This window comes from Neoarius graeffei, chromosome 16, assembly GCF_027579695.1.
Source record: "Neoarius graeffei isolate fNeoGra1 chromosome 16, fNeoGra1.pri, whole genome shotgun sequence".
NCBI classification, from domain to species: Eukaryota; Metazoa; Chordata; class Actinopteri; order Siluriformes; family Ariidae; genus Neoarius; species Neoarius graeffei.
In genome coordinates, this window is record NC_083584.1 from 24963267 (window position 1) to 24985255 (window position 21989).

Consider the following 21989-nt stretch of genomic DNA (forward strand, 5'->3'; position numbering starts at 1 on the left):
TTGCTGTTACCATTTTGAAGCAAGAGGGTGCAAACTTTTCATTCAAAACTATACTTGTACTTAACCTGCACATTCATAAAGAACTCTTTGGACGAGAACATTATAACCTACTGCATTCTCAAAATGTGCCTCTTAATATTATGGAATTATACAGGGTGAACAAAATTTGATGAATGCAAGTTACACATAGTAAGAATACACAGAAACGACACAAGTGAGTGAAACAATTGTTTATTTAAAACCTATATCGGCAAAAGTCAGCTATAAAAATAAATGCACATGATACATGATTTCTTTTTAGCTGCAACAAACTTGATACGGGCAAATCCGAGGCAATACTGTAACCTTTTCATAGTATAAGTGGGCTTTTTTCCTGCCCAAAAAAGAAACCGGATGTCCATCTTTTTCAATATAATGGTGAACAAGATCATGAATCTATGAATTGGGTGAAAACTCCTCAAAAATTCTCTCTCTGTAACTCTGAAAAATTGCACAGTTGCCTTTATTCTTTACATCTATTTGGCTGTTGAAAGGCTCAGATGCTTGACTCGTGGCTTGTTCTTGAGGTGTCGATTGTGAAATACTTTGATTTGTCTCACCACCAACAGAGATAACATTTTTAGTCGGCATGGCGATTAAGGTCGTGGACTGACTCTCACAAGGCAAGATGGCTTTCAGTTTGTTGACCAGGTCCGTCAAAGAGAAGCCTAAGCGGTTCAGTCGTTTGTCTCTACAACCAACAACATGCTTTTGGTAGTTTAACTCCGAGCGGACAGCCTCTCGCTTTTGAATATGGTGTGCTCCTTCCATTCTCATAAGCAATCGATCGACGTCTTCAATGCTTTTACATGGGCCTCCATTTTTTGTGACTGAACCAATTACTATTTTCCTGTAATTGTGGTCTTGCACTTTCACTTTTTGCCACCTTTTGCCAGCCAACTTATTCAATCTCTTCCTTTTTTTGGTCAACGGTCGCAGATTTGCTCGATCAAACATGCTATAAGGCTTTGAATCTGAACATTTATTTACAGCAGGATCCTGAAGAGAAGAGATGGCGGCACTGCCATCTGAATCATGCAACACATTACCCTCGGTCTTAATTTGGGCTTTACCTGGTCCGTTTTTGTTGTCGGAATACGCATTAGCAAACGCGTACTCGCCCATCAACTGGGAAAATGTGCAGCTAGTGAACTGCTCCTTGAGTTCTTCAGAAGGATCTTTGCAGTACAAACCTCCAGGTAAGAAGTCTTTGAGATTTTCCTCCATCACAGCTGCAATTACCTTCATCATCCTCTGTAAGCATTCCTTCATTAGTGTGCCGTATTGGTTATTTGCATTTTCATGGCAGAAAGAAAATACCCCAGGAAAATTCTTCTCCTGCATTGGAACCTGGAGAAACACATTAGTTACAGCTTCGGGTTGCAAGACAACAGATGCATCCCGGGACCATTCTAGAAGCTTCTCATAAAGGCAGAAAAGGTACTTGCTGAACAACACGTACTGTGCGTCACTCTTCAGGAGCTGCCAAAAGGGACCCAAGACTTTACAGTGCACAATAGCCACTACACAAACGAGAGCCTGTATGGCCTCGTCGCTAGCATCAGAATTAATGCTCTCCAGAAAAATATTCAAGTCATCTTTTAGCAGCTGGAGGTCAGATACAAACAATGCAACATCGCTGTAATGATGAACAAGTGCAGCTGCTGCCTCAAAATAGTTAATGAACCTATTAGATTGATTGACAGGTAGCCTGGAAGGGTTATTCCTCTCGATGCAAAAGGCAAGCCAGTGCTTTCTGTAATTATTGTTGCCTTCTCCTCTTGGACACAGGATTTCACAAGCCATGTTGATGTACCGAGTGACCGCACTCTCTTTGAAGTTTAAAAAACCTTTAAATTTGGGGTTTTTGTCACGTCCGAGCGTATCTCCTGTAGTGCTCACAATTTCTTTTTCAAATGACATGATTTGTTTCTCAACAGAATCAATCAAGTTGAGAAGGAAATGACTGTTGCAATGAAGAAAATTCAAAGGAGGCGCCACAACTTGGTTTTCAGCCGAGTTATAAGCCAAGACCTTTTCGTTCAGGGACTGCATGTCACGATCTTCTTTCAACATGAGATCAAACTGATTCTTGAGGAGATCCATAGACACTTGATTAGCACCATCGGTTCTTCCTCCATACATTTCTGTCAGTTTTTGCAGAGACAGCACGGCGATATCGAGGATGGATAAACAATCACCCGTCTCAACTTGGGTCTCGTCTTCCAAAGCCTGCTCAATAGGCGGACAATGAAAAGCGTCTACTTTCTTCAAAGTTCTTGGACTAAATGTCTGGTCACATTCCAGCTTACATTTCTTTTTCACATAGCCGCGTGAAACAGTCTTTCGACTGTATTGTGCTTGTGAGTCCGAGATATCAAATGGTTCACTTTCTTCCTTGATCTTGGTGGTCTGGAAATGCTCTTTCCTCTGGAATAAAAGACGTTTTCTTCTCAAATGCCCTTTGATGATCGACACCCTCCTGTATTCAAAGTCTTCCAGGGGATCAGGGGTAAGCTCAAAAGGGCTCCGAAGGAATTCATCATACACTCCACTGCTCCTGTTCCTTCTTGTTTGATTTTTTCGACACTGTATCCTGAACCTTTTCAGACTCGCTTGAAGGAGTTTATTGGCTTTATGGATTTTACCATCACTGCAGAACGCAGAGTCGAAGTTACAAAGCCATGACACTAGAACAACTGGTTCGATTTTTTCTCTTTCAATAAAGCTGGTCAGTTCTAGTATCAAACCATTAGTGACATCTGTTAACTTTGCACGATCAGAAAAATCTGACATTTCAAGCAAATCTGTTCTGCTGATGCCAATACTATCACATATCGGTCCCACAAATTCAAAGTTAACATCTGACTCAAAAAAGCTCTCTCTAGAGTCTCCAGTTAAGCTCATAGCTGTCTCTGTGTTCCTTTCGATCAAACCTCGAAAATCGGCAGACTGAAACATTGGGAAAATCTTCTGAAGCCATTTTACTATATTCACCCATGAAACATTATTATCTTCTCTCATTAGGCCAACTTGCACCAGAATCCGGTTTGTGCAGGGCTTCTCATCCAAACCCAATGATTCGCCAGTCTGAGATCCAATGAAGTCATCCAGAAGGTTGAAGTAGAGATCATCCTCTGTAATAAAACAGATACAAGCATAAAAAGGAAAGCTTTAAAACCAAAATGGTACCAAACTAAACCTTGATAAAAGATTTTTTTTTTTTTTGGGGGGGGGGGGTTAGGGTTTTACAGGGTTTCTGCAGAAATCACCAAATCTAATTTAATGCTTTTTAATGCTAGCTAGATAGAGACAGTTGCTTGAAAGTTTGTGAACCCTTTAGAATTTTCTCTATTTCTGCATAAATATGACCTAAAACATCATCAGATTTTCACACAAGTCCTAAAAGTAGATAAAGAGAACCCAGTTAAACAAATGAGACAAAAATATTATACTTGGTCATTTATTTATTGAGGAAAATGATCCAATATTACATATCTGTGAGTGGCAAAAGTATGTGAACCTCTAGGATTAGCAGTTCATTTGAAGGTGAAATTAGAGTCAGGTGTTTTCAATCAATGGGATGACAATCAGGTGTGAGTGGGCACCCTGTTTCATTTCAAGAACAGGGATCTATCAAAGTCTGATCTTCACAACACATGTTTGTGGAAGTGTATCATGGCACGAACAAAGGAGATTTCTGAGGTCCTCAGAAAAAGCGTTGTTGATGCTCATCAGGCTGGAAAAGGTTACAAAACCATCTCTAAGGAGTTTGGACTCTGCCGATCCACAGTCAGACAGATTGTGTACAAATGGAGGAAATTCAAGCCCATTGTCATCCTCCGCTGGAGTGGTCGACCAACAAAGATCACTCCAAGAGCAAAGCGTGTAATAGTCGGCGAGGTCACAAAGGACCCCAGGGCAACTTCTAAGCAACTGAAGGCCTCTCTCACATTGGCTAATGTTAATGTTCATGAGTCCACCATCAGGAGAACACTGAACAACAGTGCTGTGCATGGCAGGGTTGCAAGGAGAAAGCCACTGCTCTCCAAAAAGAACATTGTTGCTCATCTGCAGTTTGCTAAACATCACATGGACAAGCCAGAAGGCTATTGGAAAAATGTTTTGTGGACGGATGAGACCAAAATAGAACTTTTTGGTTTAAATGAGAAGCATTATGTTTGGAGAAAGGAAAACGCTGCATTCCAGCATAAGAACCTTATCCCATCTGTGAAACATGGTGATGGTAGTATCATGGTTTGGGCCTGTTTTGCTGCATCTGGGCCAGGACGGCTTGCCATCATTGATGGAACAATGAATTCTGAATTATACCAGCAAATTCTAAAGGAAAATGTCAGGACTAGTGCTGCATACCGGTACGCCGAACTGGTACTGGACTTGTAAAAAGTTTCGGTTCAAGTCCGGTTAAAACCGGAACGTCGGGAACCAGTACTTGGACTTGCAAAAATAATAGCAATGCGTATATTCTCCTTTTTGTTCTAAACCATCTAAAACCTTCCATAGATCGAGAAATTTGTGCTGAGAAAAGATGAAAAACATCGTGTCGGCTTTTGATATGGCAGCCATTACTGAACTCACAAAGCCTCGCAAAATGTCGCAACTGCTCGCGAGCTCTGTCACGTCAAGGGAAGCTAGCGATGCGAATGGCTTAGACATAGCGTGGACAGCGTGGACTGCTGTGGTTGCCATATTGGATATTTGGTAGCATAGCTAACTCCTTTGTTTGGTCGACGGCGTCACAGATCATGTAAACACAATGCCGCGGGGCTTTAAATCCAGTAAGGTGTGGGACCATGTGACGAAACTGCCGCTAGATACTGCGAAGTGTAACCTGTGTGCCAAGTGAGCGTGTCTTTAGCACTGCTGGTGATACTGTGTCTGCCGAAAGAGCAACACTTGACCCAGACAATGTCAATATGCTGTTGTTCTTGAACAAGAACACACAGACTTGTACTCTTGCATATCGAGTCTTGACAGTCCACAGTCTCCTCACTGTCCGAGTGACATAGATGCTTAAGTTAACTATGTATGACATTTGTATTAAAAAATATATATATACACACACACGTACGTACGTACGTACGTACATACATCACTATGTAGTATGTACACATGTAGAGTTGTAGAAAAGACATGGTGTACAGACAGTACAGTACACTCGACTGTAGTGTCACTATAGTGTATAGTAGTGTAATGTGTATAGTCTACACTCTACCTTTCAGCAAAGTTTTAGGGATTTAGGCTCAGTCAGCTCAGGGACTGTTTGGTTACTTTAGTTTGGTAAATGAAATAAATGTTTGTACTTAGTAGTTCACTGTAGTTGCGGTCATAAGTCAATTACATAATACATAAGTGGCAAAAAGTGTATGTAACATGTTTTTACATTTGTACTTTGTAGAGAAAATGTAGACACAAGTTTGTAGTCTTGGAACACAATAAACCGGACGAGTTTGAATTTGAGTTGAGTTTATTTAAAATTTTCAATTGATAATTACTTAGCTTACAATAAGTTCACTTTAGTTACTCACACAAGCCACGGGTTCAGGTCTGGACTTAAGTCCGGACCTGAACCTCTGGACTTGAATCCGGACCTGAATGTGAGTTTAGGTACGCAGCACTAATCAGGATATGTGTCCATGAACTGAATCTCAAGAGAAGGTGGGTCATGCAGCAAGACAACGACCCTAAGCACACAAGTCATTCTACCAAAGTATGGTTAAAGAAGAATAAAGTTAATGTTTTGGAATGGCCAAGTCAAAGTCCTGACCTTAATCCAATTGAAATGCTGTGGAAGGACCTGAAGTGAGCAGGTCATGTGAGGAAACCCACCAACATCCCAGAGTTGAAGCTGTTCTGTACGGAGGAATGGGCTAAAATTCCTCCAAGCCGGTGTGCAGGACTGATCAACAGTTACCACAAACGTTTAGTTGCAGTTATTGCTGCACAAGGGGGTCACACCAGATACTGAAAGCAAAGGGTCACATACTTTTGCCACTCACAGATATGTAATATGGAGCACTTGCATGTGACGTCACATCCGCTCCAGATTGTAGACAAACGCCATCTTGGCGGTCAAGCGCCATATTTCCGCCGCCTTTCCGACGCTGACTTTCATTTTTTTTTTGCCGAAATATTCAAAAATTACCGTGCCACAATGCCGGATACTTGCATGGCATATAAATGCCACAACAGGAGAGGTCAGAAAACAGGAAGAAAGTTTCATAGGCTGCCATGGGACCCTGACAGGCGCGCAAAATGGATTGCTGCTATCGGCCGGGCTGATCCAAACAACAAGAACAAGGCATGGGTACCGACTGGAAGGAGCGATCACTGGCGACTGTGCAGTGACCATTTCATCTCAGGTTCGTCATGTATTTATTTCAGTATATCCATGTGGTTATTTGCAGCATAAGTTTATGACTTGCTCTAATAAAAAAATTCCGGGAAGTGGGAGCCTGAGAAAAGAGGATTGGGGCGGGGGGGTGGATTGGGTCTTTAGCGGTGTGGTACGAAAAAAAACAGTAAAGAACTTATAAGAATTTACCACTGTCTTAGTAGTAAATCCTTATAAATATAAGGATCAATCCTTATAAGGACTTATAAATAAATATATATGCCCACACATCTTTAATTCTAAGAATTATGATTTATCAGTATTGCTAATTAAGGTAAAAACTAAGGAAATTAAACTGGACAAATACGTTTTTATTTCATTAAGCAGGTTTACCATATATACAGTAATAGTGATAGACTACTGATACTTGATCTAACTGATAATATAAAATATTCAACCGTAATCGGCTGGTCAGTGCTATGCTAGATACTACTGATATATCTAGCATCAGTTAAGTGACTTACCCGGCCAATGACAATAGTTTTTTTCTTCTTTACAAGATGCCACATCTTAGGGGGGCTGACAAATCCTGAATTTGTGTAGAGATAACTCTCCAGAGATTTATAAGCACGCAGTGCTTCACCACTGAACAGCGAAGGAAAGTTGATTAGGTAATTATACACATATGGGTAATCCACCTCCGGCAGTTAAATATCCACTGACACGGTCGTGAAAACTCCGTCCGGTAAGCCATAAGGGTCACAAATCTGTAGACTGTTTATTTTAGACATATATCTAATTATCTGTGCATTAGAAAAATGAGCCGTGTAGTCCGTCGGTTGAAAGTGATCCATTCTGTACACGAGTGCAGCAGTATTCAGCTGTGTTGTTGCCCGACAAGATGGCGTCTGTGTACTTTCCGGTCACGTGACTGCAAGATCTCTATTGGCTCATTTTCCTCAATAAATAAATGACCAAGTATAATACTTTTGTCTCATTTGCTTAACTGAGTTCTCCTTTATCTACTTTTAGGACTTGTGTGAAAATTTGATGTTTTAGGTCATATTTATGCAGAAATATAGAAAATTCTAAAGGTTTCACAAACTTTCAAGCACCACTGTGTGTGTGTGTGTGTGTGTGTGTGTGTGTGTGTGTGTGTGTGTGTGTGTGTGTGTAAATAAAACCAAACACACACACACTAAGAGAAAACCTCTGGAAACTCAACTTATTGTAAAGCGCCTTGAGATAAATCTATTTTATGATTTGGCACTATACAAATAAAATTGAATCGAAAAATTTAAAGTCTGAAACGTCGTGTATGCAAAATCAAGTGCTACAGAAATTACACAGGGTTTTTTTTTTTTTGTACAGAAGAGGATTAATGCATGTGCCTTAGTTCGCTAGCTTTTGATTCCAACACGGACTCGACATTTTTCAGTTCGTTACATTTGTCCCTATATCTCTTCCTTTGAGTGTTCAATTTTGTAATCATTTGAGCCATGAGCGTGCTCGATTTGTTTTCGGCCTGCAGAAATCAGTTCATTTTTGAAGTATGGGGCAAGTCCAAACTTTAAAATGTAGCTGGTTTTGTCCTTTCCACAGGTGAAAGATTTGGCCATTTCTGAATCCGGAAACATTGTCTGGAATAACTCAGAAACGCCTTCATTGGATACGTACGAGTGGTGCTGCACGGCAGTGTTCAGACACCAGAGCACCTCCACCTGCAGCGTCGCATTCGAGCCAAACGATGCTCGAAGGTCACTCGATTTTCTGACGGTAGCGGCTCCGCTGGAAGCGGTGGTCACTACAGCAGCAGTTGTGTTGTTTGTGGTGGTTGTAGTAGGTGCTGAAGACGTTCCTTTGTTGGTCACAGAAAAGTAACTAGACGCAGTTAACTGCTGTCTGCCTTTTACAGCTGATTTGTGGCTGTCAAATCTCACATGCAGTCCGATATCGACACCCATTGTACCAAGCTTATTTATTTTATTTATTTTTTAAACAAACACTGCAAAATCCTTCTCCATCTTGACCATCAACAGGCTGCAACCATGTCCTGAATTCCTAATTTTCCAGCCACTTTTGCTGGAATTTGCATTTTCCCATTTCTTCGCTGCTCTAAGTTTTCCTCCTCCCGGTCCAGCCCGCCACTGTCCAAAGATCCAGTGTTACGGCAATTCTGCACCGAATATACCCCATATATTCAAAACAAACATTTTTCTTGAAAACTACCGAAAGAATTTTTAATGCTACTGGGAATCAAATTTAATGCTTTTTAATGCCAATTAAGGCCTTAATTTTCACAAAATCCATGTAATGCTCCACAGAAACCCTGTTTTAGAGCCAGGATAAATATGACTTGTAATTAGATAAGCTTATGTCCGTTTCACTACAGCACGCAACTATCCAACAACCAGATCACAGCATGAAGTTCACTGTGCGAGGAAATCATACTTAACTAGCAAAGTTTTAGACAACTTCAGGTAAACCAAATGCATTTTCTGCATTTGTTAAACTGGCTCGTTATCCAGCGTGATCTTGCAGGCAGGCAGCCAAGGCAAAGTTCAAAAGTAAAAGACAATATTTCCCCTTTACCATATCCCACAATAGACTGCGTGGTTGGTAACTTCCAGTAGCCAGCCCTAGGCTGCTGATAACGATACAAAAACCAATATTGGGCTATATAATCAATCAATCAATCAAATCAAATCAGTTTCGATGTTCAAATATTATTACAGGTTTGTATGGTCTCAGATTTTTTTCAAGATTAATACTGCTCAGGGGCGGCACAGTGGTGTAGTGGTTAGCGCTGTCGCCTCACAGCAAGAAGGTCCGGGTTCGAGCCCCGTGGCCGGCGAGGGCCTTTCTGTTACCCCTTTTCCACCAAATCAGTTCCAGGGCTGGTTCGGGGCCAGTGCTGGTGCTGGTTCACAACTCGTTCAACTTGCGAGCCAGCTGAGAACCAGTTTGCTTTTCCATAGCTCATGGTGCTAAGGGGAGCCACGTCATTACGTCGCTGTATACGTCAGTTACGTTGCTGCGTTTGCATAAACCTTGGCGCAAATATCGAAGCAACAACACGGAGAAGAAGCAGCAACAACAACAACAAATAATGGATGACTTCACGTTTGTACAGCTGCTGCTTCTCGGCGCTTAAAAATGGCAACCTTTCGCGGTCTTGCGATTGTTGTTGGTCTTAACAACTCCGCCCCCACTGACGTAAGCGGTTCTTTCCTCTGGCCCAGCAAAGAGCTGGTGCTAGCCTGGAACCGGTTTTTCTGGCCCCAGAGCCAGTTCTTTGTCAGTGGAAACAGAAAACCCGGTTCCAAACTAAGCACTGGCCCCGAACCAGCCCTGGAACTGCTTTGGTGGAAAAGGGGCATGTGTGGAGTTTGCATGTTCTCCCCGTGTCCGCGTGGGTTTCCTCCAGGTGCTCCGGTTTCCCCCACAGTCCAAAGACATGCAGGTTAGGTTAACTGGTGACTCTAAATTGAGCGTAGGTGTGAATGTGAGTGTGAATGGTTGTCTGTGTCTATGTGTCAGCCCTGTGATGACCTGGCGACTTGTCCAGGGTGTACCCCGCCTTTCACCCGTAGTCAGCTGGGATAGGCTCCAGCTTGCCTGCGACCCTGTAGAACAGGATAAAGCGGCCAGAGATAATGAGATGAGATACTGCTCAAAATTACACATTTACAATTTGTCATCAATATAAATGTACACTGTTAATGCTGTTGGCCAGAGTTTTCGTGCTGAGTAGTTGGAACATGTATTTCATGTAAACAATGCAGAGTGTGAAATGGCTGTATGGGCGAGAATATAAGGATGACTGATTAAAAGCTTCTATGCTGATGAAAAATACCATGGAACCAGTAACTAGACAGACATGAAAGTAATCTAATAACCTCACATTTCAGCTTGTATCCGATATTTGAACATCGAAACCCTTGATGACAAATTTACATTGATGACAAACTGTAAATGTGCAATCATTCAGAGCAGCATTAATCTTGAAAAAAATCTGTGAGACAATGTAAATCTATAATAATATTTGAACATCGAAACTGATTATAAAGCCCAATATTGGTTTTTGCACAGTTATCAGCAGCCTGGGCCTGGCCACTGGACGTTCCCAACCGCGCAGTGGATTGTGGAATATGGTAAAGGGGCGAATAGTTTATCAACAGAATGTGCCAATCCTCATGAGGGTTTTTTCTAGAAAAATTTAGTATGAGAGCGCTTACCATGGTGAGGAAGCGAAGCGGGGGGTGGGGGGTGCCGGTTGTCCGTCCCCCCCTCCGCCGTGCGAAGCCTTTGAAAAATTGAGGCTACAACGGGACATTCTGAGGCTATCTGAGAGGGAAATTGTAACAAATTGTCTGTCAACATTGAAAAAGAAAGAAGTAATCTTCTTCTGCCCCGGACAGTCTTTGGCTTTCTTCCGTTTCGTGCCGCGGGACGACATCTTTAAATGCCCAAGTGCCAACAAAAACAACTCGCGAACTACTTCTGTCAAAAGTTCCCGCGCTGGTGGGTGAAAGGTCATTCAGTCTCGAGAAATCTCGCTCTACAAGTCAGCTGACCTTGTACGTAACCCATGTCAAATCTCACGAGAGCAGCCACGACAAGTAAACAACTAAACAACATGGCGCCTCAGTCTGGAAAACGCCAATTCGGATTGTTTTTGCACTGTCTGGCGGTGTATCTACTATGATTGGAATATTTTTGGAGTAATTATAACGTATTTGATGATCAGACACATTGTCACGTGGTGTTGCTGGGATGTTTTCATGGAGAAAAGATCGTTTTGAGAAAGATTGCATGTTGTGCAGTAGCATATAAGTGCATGGCCTAAATGTGACTTGGGGTTCAATCGGCATTTCGGTAAGGGGGCGCACGCCGAGAGTAAGAGGGCGCAGCGCCCCTGTTCCTCGGTTTAGATGAAAGCCTGCTCATAGTTCCTCAAAATTATCGACAAAATGTGAAAACAGTTTTGACGTTATGTCGAAGACGCCTTCGTATTGTGTCGCAGAGATATCCACTGAAGTTAGCTAACCAGCTTGCCCCAAGCAGGATGGTCCGTGTGTCTCGCAATACCATTTTGTACCTCAAGAGGCAATAAGTCACTGGAGCATCCAGTCTGCTCTCAGTCAACAATGTGAGCATGAAGAAGTCAGTCAGGCGTTACACACTGATGGGGAGTCGAATAAACCTGCTTTCTAATCTCGTATAACAGCATCCAGCAGTGATGTGATCTGGCTGGAGAGATATACTGAATTCAAGTTGGTCACTAACATATGCTGAAAAAAGGTCACTTGATTTGTTGCTAGGATCTTCTTGAATTAAAGCCACAAAAGGGGTCTAAAAGTTCACTAAATCCAGCGACAAAGTCTCAAAGTTGGCAACATTGTTGGAGCGTTTGGTGCTGGAAATGGCTATAGATGACTTGCAACCACATGATCAAAACGTGCTAGGTCATGAGCGTCCGCTATGATGATGGATATATAAAGCAACTAGGATGGCAGCCGCTGAAAGCGTGTCTGTAAACAGTGCTGAATTTTCTCAGTATTACCACGATTTGAACGGTCAAGCAAAGATTCGATAAAAAGAGAAGATAGATGTGTGTGGTTTTAATCCATATTATTTAAAAAGTCTGACTTTTCTGAAGATGCTTCTGGCGACCATCGAGTACCCAGATATCGCATTCTATCTGGTTTGGCTGCTGAAGAATCAAGTCTGACCTTGGATGAAACATAGCCCATTTTCTGAGTGGGTACCCAGTCTGGATTGTTTCTATCGTATAATTTTGCTGGTGCTAGAAGCGAAATGGTAATACAAATGTTAAAATTATAAACAACAGAGTGAACCACGATAAGAGAACGCTCATTTTATAGCAAAATTCTAGCAACACGAAATAAAATTCTTCCACGATATTATCGAGAAACCTTTTGAATCTCACCGGAAATAAAATGATTACTGCAAACACGAGCTGTTTTGGTTTTAGCCTCTGTTAGATCAGCCCTGCCGATGTTGTTCAGCCGTGCCCGTCTCCTCTCCGTACTAAGCCTCAGAGTTTCCTCGCCCTCTTTCCGAATCACAGACGGAATTCTAAAAAAATCGGAATGTGCCACGGTCACGAGTACTGTTGTCACCACAACCGTATAACAGCACAAAGATATGGTATAGCCAAAAGAACACTTAAAGCAGTGGAAAAACAGAGTTGCGCACACGTGACTATGTTTTATACAGAATGTCGCTTGAACCTGCATTTGTATATCCACCAACATGGCTGACATCCGGGTTTCTATTTTGCTTTGACGTCACTTGCAAGTCAGGGATTGGCGTCAGAATTAACAAGTGAATAAAAGCAAAACGACTGCTATTGGCGTTGCTTTCCACAGCTGGAGACAGCTCTTGACTGGAAAGGAATGAAGTTTGATGCTGAACTTGCAACATTTCTTCTAAACTGGTAAGTATTAACAGCTGTTAATGCTAACGTTGGCTTGTATAACATGGTTAAGTTAACCATTTATGGTCCAGACCAGTTAGGATAGCTGTATGTGACTAGCTCAATTAGCATTTTTATGAAGCAAACCAAGAGTCCTGACCTTGTTTGGATGATTCAAAATGGCTCTTTAGTGCAACTAACACCAACACAAACCCCACAAAAAAAAAAAAATCCCAATGGCATGAATATATGGTTTCGCAGAGGCTATTTCTTGTTAAAACCTGAGCTAAGCAAGCATAAGCTACAGGCTGACGCCGCATGTGAAGATAAGATAGCAGTGCTATCTTGACCAGTTCTAAGAGTTTCAGCAGTTTGGTTCAATTTTGCCCTGCTGTCAGTTAGTAGTTGGCTAAAATAAATAAAATAAATAAATAAATAAAAACCCTGATGACTCAAAGCTGGATTGTATGAAACCAGTAGTGAATCAACTAAAAAAAATTGTTTTACACTATGTTCACTGAGTGATGATTCTTTGAGAGGGGGATGGTGGGACTGTGCATTCCCTTGTTCCTAACAATGGGGTGGACACCCCAAATTCCTGGTGATATACTGCCCCCTAATTGTTTGGAGTATGAATTCGAGAGGTGGCTAATTCTTACATATAGCACCTTTAAAGTGCATATCCTGGACCAATTTCGTTTTTTTTTATATATATATATATATATATATATATATATATATATATATATATATATATATATGAAAGTATGTCCCTTTACGCACTCATCCAGAAGGGTAATTTTGCACAAGACCATCTGTCTACAGCAGAAAAAAATAAAACATCAAAACGCGTCTGGAAATATCCTAAGGGAGTCTGGAGCCAGATTCGTGACGTTATCTGCGGAAGCGCCAGCAGGCTGCGAGAGCTTTACACGGTTTCAGTGCACAGCCTGTGTAGACCAAGCGCTCCCGTTTCTCTCTCATTGTCCGGTCTTTTGGGAAACGATGAGTACTAATCCCATCAAGATTGGTGTTGCTACACCCTCCTACGATACATTTGTTAACCATTTTAATAATTATGTGATAACGTTGAAGAAATTTGCAGAAAACCACCAGGTCGTTTCCTCATAAACAAACCAACGCTGACGTAGAATTCAGAGGGAGGCATCCCGCACGTGACGTCACGAAAATCAACGTTTGCCAGGAAATCCAAATGCCAAATTTTTCAGAGGCGGACCAATTCGCCTCAAATGGCTTGATTTCAACTGAATTTTTCTAGTATTGCGCAAGGTAAAAAAAACTGCACAAAATGCAAAACCAAAGTTTAATATAAAATAGGAGAATTACATTGATCTTGCTCCTGAATTTACCCAAGATGTGCCCTTTAAAGTGAAAGAGTCAAAGTATGTAACCGGTAGAAAGACTCAATTTTGGACCAAACCCCAATTTCTCGCTGTTTGCCAGAGCAATACCCAGTAGGTTTCCCCAACCACCTCAAATATGTTTAACGGACCTAAATAACTAGTTGAAATGCTAGTTAGTTGTGTAGCCATCTTGACCAACCCAGGCTGTGCACTGTCTTGCCTGGTCTTCATGACTAAATAGATTTCATGCTAAAACCATAATGATTTTCCTGGTTACACAGTTGTACTTTGTGACTACACAGGACACACTTATAAAAGCCAGTCATTTATAATCATGCTATCACCCAGATGAGCCTGGTTCCTCTCAAGGTTTCTTCCTCATGTCATGTGAGGGAGTTTTTCCTTGCCACCGTCGCCACAGGCTTGCTCATTAGGGATAAATGAATACATTTATTAAGGATAAAATTAGGCAGCACGGTGGTGCAGTGGTTAGCATTGCCACCTCACAGCAAGAAGGTTCTGGGTTCAAGCCCAGTGGCTCACGAGGGCCTTTCTGTGCGGAGTTTGCATGTTCTCCCCATGTCTGTGTGGGTTTCCTCCGGGTGCTCCGGTTTCCCCCACAGTCCAAAGACACACAGGTTAGGCCAAAAAAAAAAGAAAAAAAAATTGTTTCCTATTACATGCCTTGAAAAATTAGGGTAGGTCAGTAGGGATTTTTTTTTTTGGAAAATATGTTTCCATGGCTATCACCACTCTCCCCCCCCCAATATTCACAATAAAATACCCAGCACTCTGTTTGAATGCATGTTTGCAGGTATTCTGTTTTCATAAATAAGCACTAAAGAACACTTTTCAAAGATTTATTTCGAACCATACACAAACTTCTCACACTGAACATGTGCGTTGAACTGTAAAGATCAGCTGTTCAATGTCTACTTCCCATATGGCCTGTAGCAAATGTCTTTTATGCCTTTTTGAAGGCACTCATCACATACTTCAATAACTCAATCTTTTTCTCAGATCTGGTTTAACACAGAGTCTTTAAGACAATGTGGACAAATGTCTGTTCTTCCAAAACCACTTCTATAGTCGTCAGCTATTTCAACAGGATCTGCACAGTTGAGAGGCTTTCTGACACCACAAACTGAGGCAAGAAAATGTTCGGGGGGTAGTACTCGAACTCTGACAACAACACGGTGAGTGCTGTTTGGTGTCGGTGTGTCAACTGATGCTTCGTGTAGATGATTTCTATATTTACTCTAGAACTACTGGTACAAGCTAACAAATCTTCAATGTCTTTAAATGTCTCTTTTTCTAGTGACAATTTGTCTAAGGGTGTATTCAGACCAGGATAGTTCGATAGTTCACTTGCTTTGGTCCGAACCAAATGTTTTTTTTTTTATTTTTTCATTTTGATGCGGTTCGCTTTCACACTGTACATTTTAGTAAGCGGACCAAAATCTGTCAACAAAGCCACGCGCCCTGAGGTCGTTCAGCTATTGGTCAGAGACGACACGCGCACAAAGCGTTAAGTTCAAAAGTAGTCATGGAGGCTTTCCGTGCTGTTATTCTTTTTAATGTCATCAAAGCTATATGCTTTTTCCAGTGTTTACTGTTTTCACAATTGTGCGATTACTATGCTGTTGTACAAGTAATTTATCAACGACGACTTCAAAGGGCAAGGCGGCTACGGAGGATAGCGCTGATGAGCGCACATCATGTTGTGACAGTTCTGGCTCTTCACGCAATAGATGAATTTCTTTTTTGCGTCGCTAGTACCGCCACTTTTTGAAAGAACGTCCCTGATTTTAATGTAGGTCTGACGGAGTTTCTTCACTTTTAGCCGACATTGTTCTGGGGAGCGCGTGAACCCCTTCTCCTTCATTTTCTCACTGAATACAGCAAAAAACATCAGCATTTTTGTGTGTTCTCTTCAAAAGCTCAGATATGTGGACATCTGCCCATATATCCACAAGGGTACGCGTTTCTTCCTCGGCCCACGTTTGCCCCCTACTCATTTTTTGTACTCTGTAGTCTAGCCTACCACTGGTCTGAATGACTGAACGACTGTTGTAAGGTTCCCTTGACAACCGAAACAGTGTTTGCACTTTGCGGTGGAGTGTCAAGACTCTGTTTCCCATAATGCTCGACAAACGACAGAAGCTCCCGAGGTACAAAAAAGCAAAACTGTCAGATTAGGTCCGGTCTGCTTTCACACCTCCAAAAGGTCCGCACCAGAGTTCCTTTGGTCCGGACCGAGTCCGACCTTGCAGCTCGGTCTCGGTCTGCTTGTTTGGTCCGGACCAGAGTTCGGTGGTTTGTATTCAGACCAACCCAAAAGGTCCGGACCAAGGGAAATTTGGTTCGTTTAGTCGTTTGGTCCGGACCAAACAACATAGGTGTGAATACGCCCTAAGACTGGGCTTGTGATGTGCAAGACACGCATCTTTCCGCACACAAACCACCGCCATTTTCGTTGCTTCCTGTTCGAGGTAGTCATGCGCATGCGTACAATCGGCCGTTTATGATGCAAGAGACACTTGCGCTATGCATAACGTACAGACATTGGTCTATGACCAGGGACAACCACGCTGTGTGCATCGCATGAACGTTTTGTAGACTAAGAGAGCGTCGGAATCACTGGGGGGGTGTCAGTCAGGTAACCGGAAACAAAGTATTTTTTTTGTTTGGCCTTAGGTTAATCGGTAGTTCTAAATTGACTGTAGGTGCGAATGCGAATAGTTGTTTGTCTCCACGTGTCAGCCCTGGGATGATTTGGCAACTTGTCCAGGGTATCATAGTTAGCTAGGATAGGCTTCAGCATACCCGTGACCCTGCACAGGATAAACAGGTACGGATAACGGCTGGGATAACTTTAGCTCATATGTTTAAAGTCTAATTTTCTCTAAAGCCGCTTTGCAACAATGTCCGCTGGTAAAAGCGTTATACAAGTAAACTTGACTTGACTCGGGTTTTATTTTTCTCCATTTAGTTGTACTTTGTCAACTCATTTGTATGGTTGGCTTGTTTTCCTTGGTTGTTTGTTGACTGCTACTTCAACACAATATTACACTCCGTGTTATTCTATCACTTGTTCAGTTGGCACTAGAACTCTATTGTCTACAAATTCAGCACTTTGTGTACCTGACTTTTGCACTTCCTGTACCATATGTTGCTTTGGATAACAGCGTCTGCTAAATGCCTGTAATGTAATGGGAATGGAATATTAAGGGGGGGAAAAAAAAAAAAAGTACTTACTTAGTTCATCAGCGAGACTCATGGCACTAGGAACACCGAAACTCAAGTCTTGAAGGTCCTCCATAGCTGCACAAAGAAGCGTGGTGGATTGGGTAGTACAATTTAATCATCTGGAGGTGAACAGTCTTTCAAATAAAGGTCAGGTAAATGTTTTGGCACTAACGATCAGAAAGATGTAGTTGAGTTTTAACTGAAGGGCTGGCTCCAAGTTTGGAATTAGGGGAGCACTAGAGACAATGCACATACAGTGGGGCAAAAAAGTATTTAGTCAGCCACCAATTGTGCAAGTTCTCCCACTTAAAAAGATGAGAGAGGCCTGTAATTTATCATAGGTACACTTCAACTATGAGAGACAGAATGGGGGGAAACAATCCAGGAAATCACATTGTAGGATTTTTAATGAATTAATTGGTAAATTCCTCGGTAAAATAAGTATTTGGTCACCTACGAACAAGCAAGATTTCTGGCTCTCACAGACCTGTAACTTCTTTAAGAGGCTCCTCTGTCCTCCACTCGTTACCTGTATTAATGGCACCTGTTTGAACTCGTTATCAGTATAAAAGACACCTGTCCACAACCTCAAACAGTCACACTCCAAACTCCACTATGGCCAAAACCAAAGAGCTGTCAAAGGACACCAGAAACAAAATTGTAGACCTGCACCAGGCTGGGAAGACTGAATCTGCAATAGGTAAGCAGCTTGGTGTGAAGAAATCGACTGTGGGAGCAATTATTAGAAAACGGAAGACATACAAGACCACTGATAATCTCCCTCGATCTGGGGCTCCACGCAAGATCTCACCCCGTGGGGTCAAAATGATCACAAGAACAGTGAGCAAAAATCCCAGAACCACACGGGGGGGACCTAGTGAATGACCTGCAGAGAGCTGGGACCAAGGTAACAAAGGCTACCATCAGTAACACACTACGCCGCCAGGGACTCAAATCCTGCAGTGCCAGACGTGTCCCCCTGCTTAAGCCAGTACATGTCCAGGCCCGTCTGAAGTTTGCTAGAGAGCATTTGGATGATCCAGAAGAGGATTGGGAGAATGTCATATGGTCAGATGAAACCAAAATAGAACTTTTTGGTAAAAACTCAACTTGTTGTGTTTGGAGGAGAAAGAATGCTGAGTTGCATCCAAAGAACACCATACCTACTGTGAAGCATGGGGGTGGAAACATCATGCTTTGGAGCAGTTTTTCTGCAAAGGGACCAGGACGACTGATCCGTGTAAAGGAAAGAATGAATGGGGCCATGTATCTTGAGATTTTGAATGAAAACCTCCTTCCATCAGCAAGGGGATTGAAGATGAAACGTGGCTGGGTCTTTCAGCATGACAATGATCCCAAACACACTGCCCGGGCAACGAAGGAGTGGCTTCGTAAGAAGCATTTCAAGGTCCTGGAGTGGCCTAGCCAGTCTCCAGATCTCAACCCCATAGAAAATCTTTGGAGGGAGTTGAAAGTCCGTGTTGCCCAGCGACAGCCCCAAAACATCACTGCTCTAGAGGAGATCTGCATGGAGGAATGGGCCAAAATACCAGCAACAGTGTGTGAAAACCTTGTGAAGACTTACAGAAAACGTTTGACCTCTGTCATTGCCAACAAAGGGTATATAACAAAGTACTGAGATGAACTTTTGTTATTGACCAAATACTTATTTTCTGCCATAATTTGCAAATAAATTCTTTAAAAATCAGACAATGTGATTTTCTGGATTTTTTTTTTCTCATTTTGTCTCTCATAGTTGAGGTATACCTATGATGAAAATTACAGGCCTCTCATCTTTTTAAGTGGGAGAACTTGCACAATTGGTGACTGACTAAATACTTTTTTGCCCCACTGTAATAATAATAATAATAATAATAATAATAATAAGCATTGTCCCAAGAACAGATCAGACTGGCTCACTCTAAAACCAACCCTGCAGTGTAGAACGCCAACAAGAACACATGGTTGGTTCCACTGATGACGTTCCATACTTGTGCATTATTTTTTTTTTTTTTTATCACCAACTATGAGATGGCATTCAACAGCTCAACATGCAAGATATTATAATGAGGCTGGTTTAATTTAGATCAAGTCCAAACGTGCCAAGGTGCAGTGAACAAGGACTCCGACATCAATACAGCTGTTCAACACAGTGTGTGATGAAAGTGTGCAAAAGGTCAGCTGCCTCACACACTTCAACAGTTGTTAAAGGAACAGTCCACCGTACTTCCATAATGAAATATGCTCTTATCTGAATTGAGACGAGCTGCTCCGTACCTCTCCGAGCTTTGCGCGACCTCCCAGTCAGTCAGACGCAGTCAGACGCGCTGTCACTCCTGTTAGCAATGTAGCTAGGCTCAGCACGGCCAATGGTATTTTTTGGGGCTGTAGTTAGATGCGACCAAACTCTTCCGCGTTTTTCCTGTTTACATAGGTTTATATGACCAGTGACGTGAAACAAGTTCAGTTACACAAATTGAAACGTAGCGATTTTCTATGCTATGGAAAGTCTGCACTACAATGACAGGCGTACTAACACCTTCTGCGCGCTTCGGCAGCGCATTGATACGGAGCTCAGATATTTCAGACGTTTCAATTTGTGTAACTGAACTTGTTTCACGTCACTGGTCATATAAACCTATGTAAACAGGAAAAACACGGAAGAGTTTGGTTGCATCTAACTACAGCCCCAAAAAATACCATTGGCCATACTGAGCCTAGCTACAATGCTAACAGGAGTGACAGCGCGTCTGACTGCGTCTGACTGACTGGGAGGTCGCGCAAAGCTCGGAGAGGTACGGAGCAGCTCGTCTCAATTCGGATAAGAGCATATTTCATTATGGAAGTACGGTGGACTGTTCCTTTAACAACTGTTGAAGTGTGTGAGGCAGCTGACCTTTTGCACACTTTCATCACACACTGTGTTGAACAGCTGTATTGATGTCGGAGTCCTTTTTCACGCTGCACGAGAAATATAATCCATGATGATCGTCAGGGAGACTCCTGAACACTCCAAAGGAGATTATTTTATAGAGTTTTACTCCTTTATAAAAGTATAAGCCATATTAATTACTGATTTTTTTTTATTTATTTATGAATGAATGAACTCCACTATGCTTTTTATCCATTTATAGTTACATTTAATGGTGTGGACTGTCTGTGAGACAAGCTAGATCCTGTTATCACTTACTTTCTAGCAGCTATAAACAGTCGTTCCTTCAACAGCATCTCTTTATTCTCACTCTTGAATTTAGGTAATGTCACATTAAAACCAGAACACACTAAATTATGTCCTGAGGACTCTTCGGTGTCAGAAAAATGACTGCTATAAAGCACAGACAGCTGAAACTCATCTCCTTACAACAAACTTCATTTCAGTGCTTACATGCTTTGTTAAAAATATTAAGACAGACATTTTTAAAATCCGTTTATTAGTGGGCTTAGATTATGCGAGTGAGTGAGTGTGATACAAGTCCATGTTTATAAGTCTGACATGAGTTACAGCCAGAACTAATGTCAGATCTTTTGTTAGAGAAATCTAAATCAACACCTTGTGAGCAGCTGAGTTAGAATTTAACAGAAGTGTCCTGAGAGTAAGGAATAAAACAACACAGTGTGGTGTTATAGGAAAATAATCAACAACTCTGAGACTGGAGACTGAGACCGTATGTGTGTTAGAATAAAACACAACAGGGTGTGCTGTTATAGTTTTTTAGTATACTGTCTGTAAATATCCTGCACATTGTCTGTATATGGTGTACTGTTGATATTGTAGATAGCATACATTTTTATAATGTATACAATAAAACAGTATATTATTGATATTATGCATAATATAGATATTGTATATATTAGTATTTATTATATAGATAGATATTTAGATGACCGATATTGTATAATAATCTTTAATAATAATAATAATAATCTTTATTATTTATACCGCGCATATCATGTATATATGATCAAATGCGCCTTACAAATTCCAAATAAATAAATTACAATAAATTGCTAACTTTAAAATATTTACAAATTTAAAATTCAATAATACAACTATATATGAATATGTGAATGAAAATAATTCAAAGACTGATAATGGATTATAGAAAATATAATTAGTGTTCATAAGCAGTTCTGAATAAAATGTTTTTACTAAAATCTAAAATCTATTATAATTATTCTCTTCTCTAATATGGCAATTAGAGAAGAGAATAATTATATATTAATATAATATAGGTGTATTATGCATATTGTATACAAGTTATAATAGTTATTGTAGATTGCATATTTAGTGCATTGTGTAGTGTATATTGTCCATATTTTACATTACATACACACTTTATATATATGAAATGAATTTTTTTTTGAATGAATTTATTTTTATTTCAAACATGTATAAAAAAAATGTAACTATTTGTACATACAAAAGAAAGACAACGAGAAAGTGACAAAAAAACCTAAATAAAATAAAGAGCTAAGACATTACAATACACCACACATTGTTCGAAAAAGGAGTGGGAAGAAATACAATACTTTTTTAATT

General features: G+C 41.2%; 1 protein-coding gene across 4 annotated transcripts in view; it reads right to left on the reverse strand.

Moving 5' to 3' along the window:
- slc52a2 (solute carrier family 52 member 2) overlaps positions 1–21989 on the reverse strand; it is a 44330-nt gene that overhangs the window by 21126 nt on the left and 1215 nt on the right. The window contains exons 2-3 of one of the 4 annotated variants that reach the window (XM_060942669.1): positions 17459–17524; positions 216–3176 (exon numbers count right to left, since the gene is read on the reverse strand). The exons of 1 other annotated variant lie outside the window; for it this stretch is intronic. In XM_060942669.1, coding sequence (XP_060798652.1) covers positions 436–3176; positions 17459–17522 — 2805 coding nt within the window. In that variant the 5' untranslated portion in view covers positions 17523–17524 and the 3' untranslated portion in view covers positions 216–435. Of the gene's footprint in view, positions 1–215; positions 3177–17458; positions 17525–21989 lie in introns of those variants that run through there. 2 more of the 4 variants (XM_060942670.1, XM_060942671.1) reach the window with 2 other exon arrangements.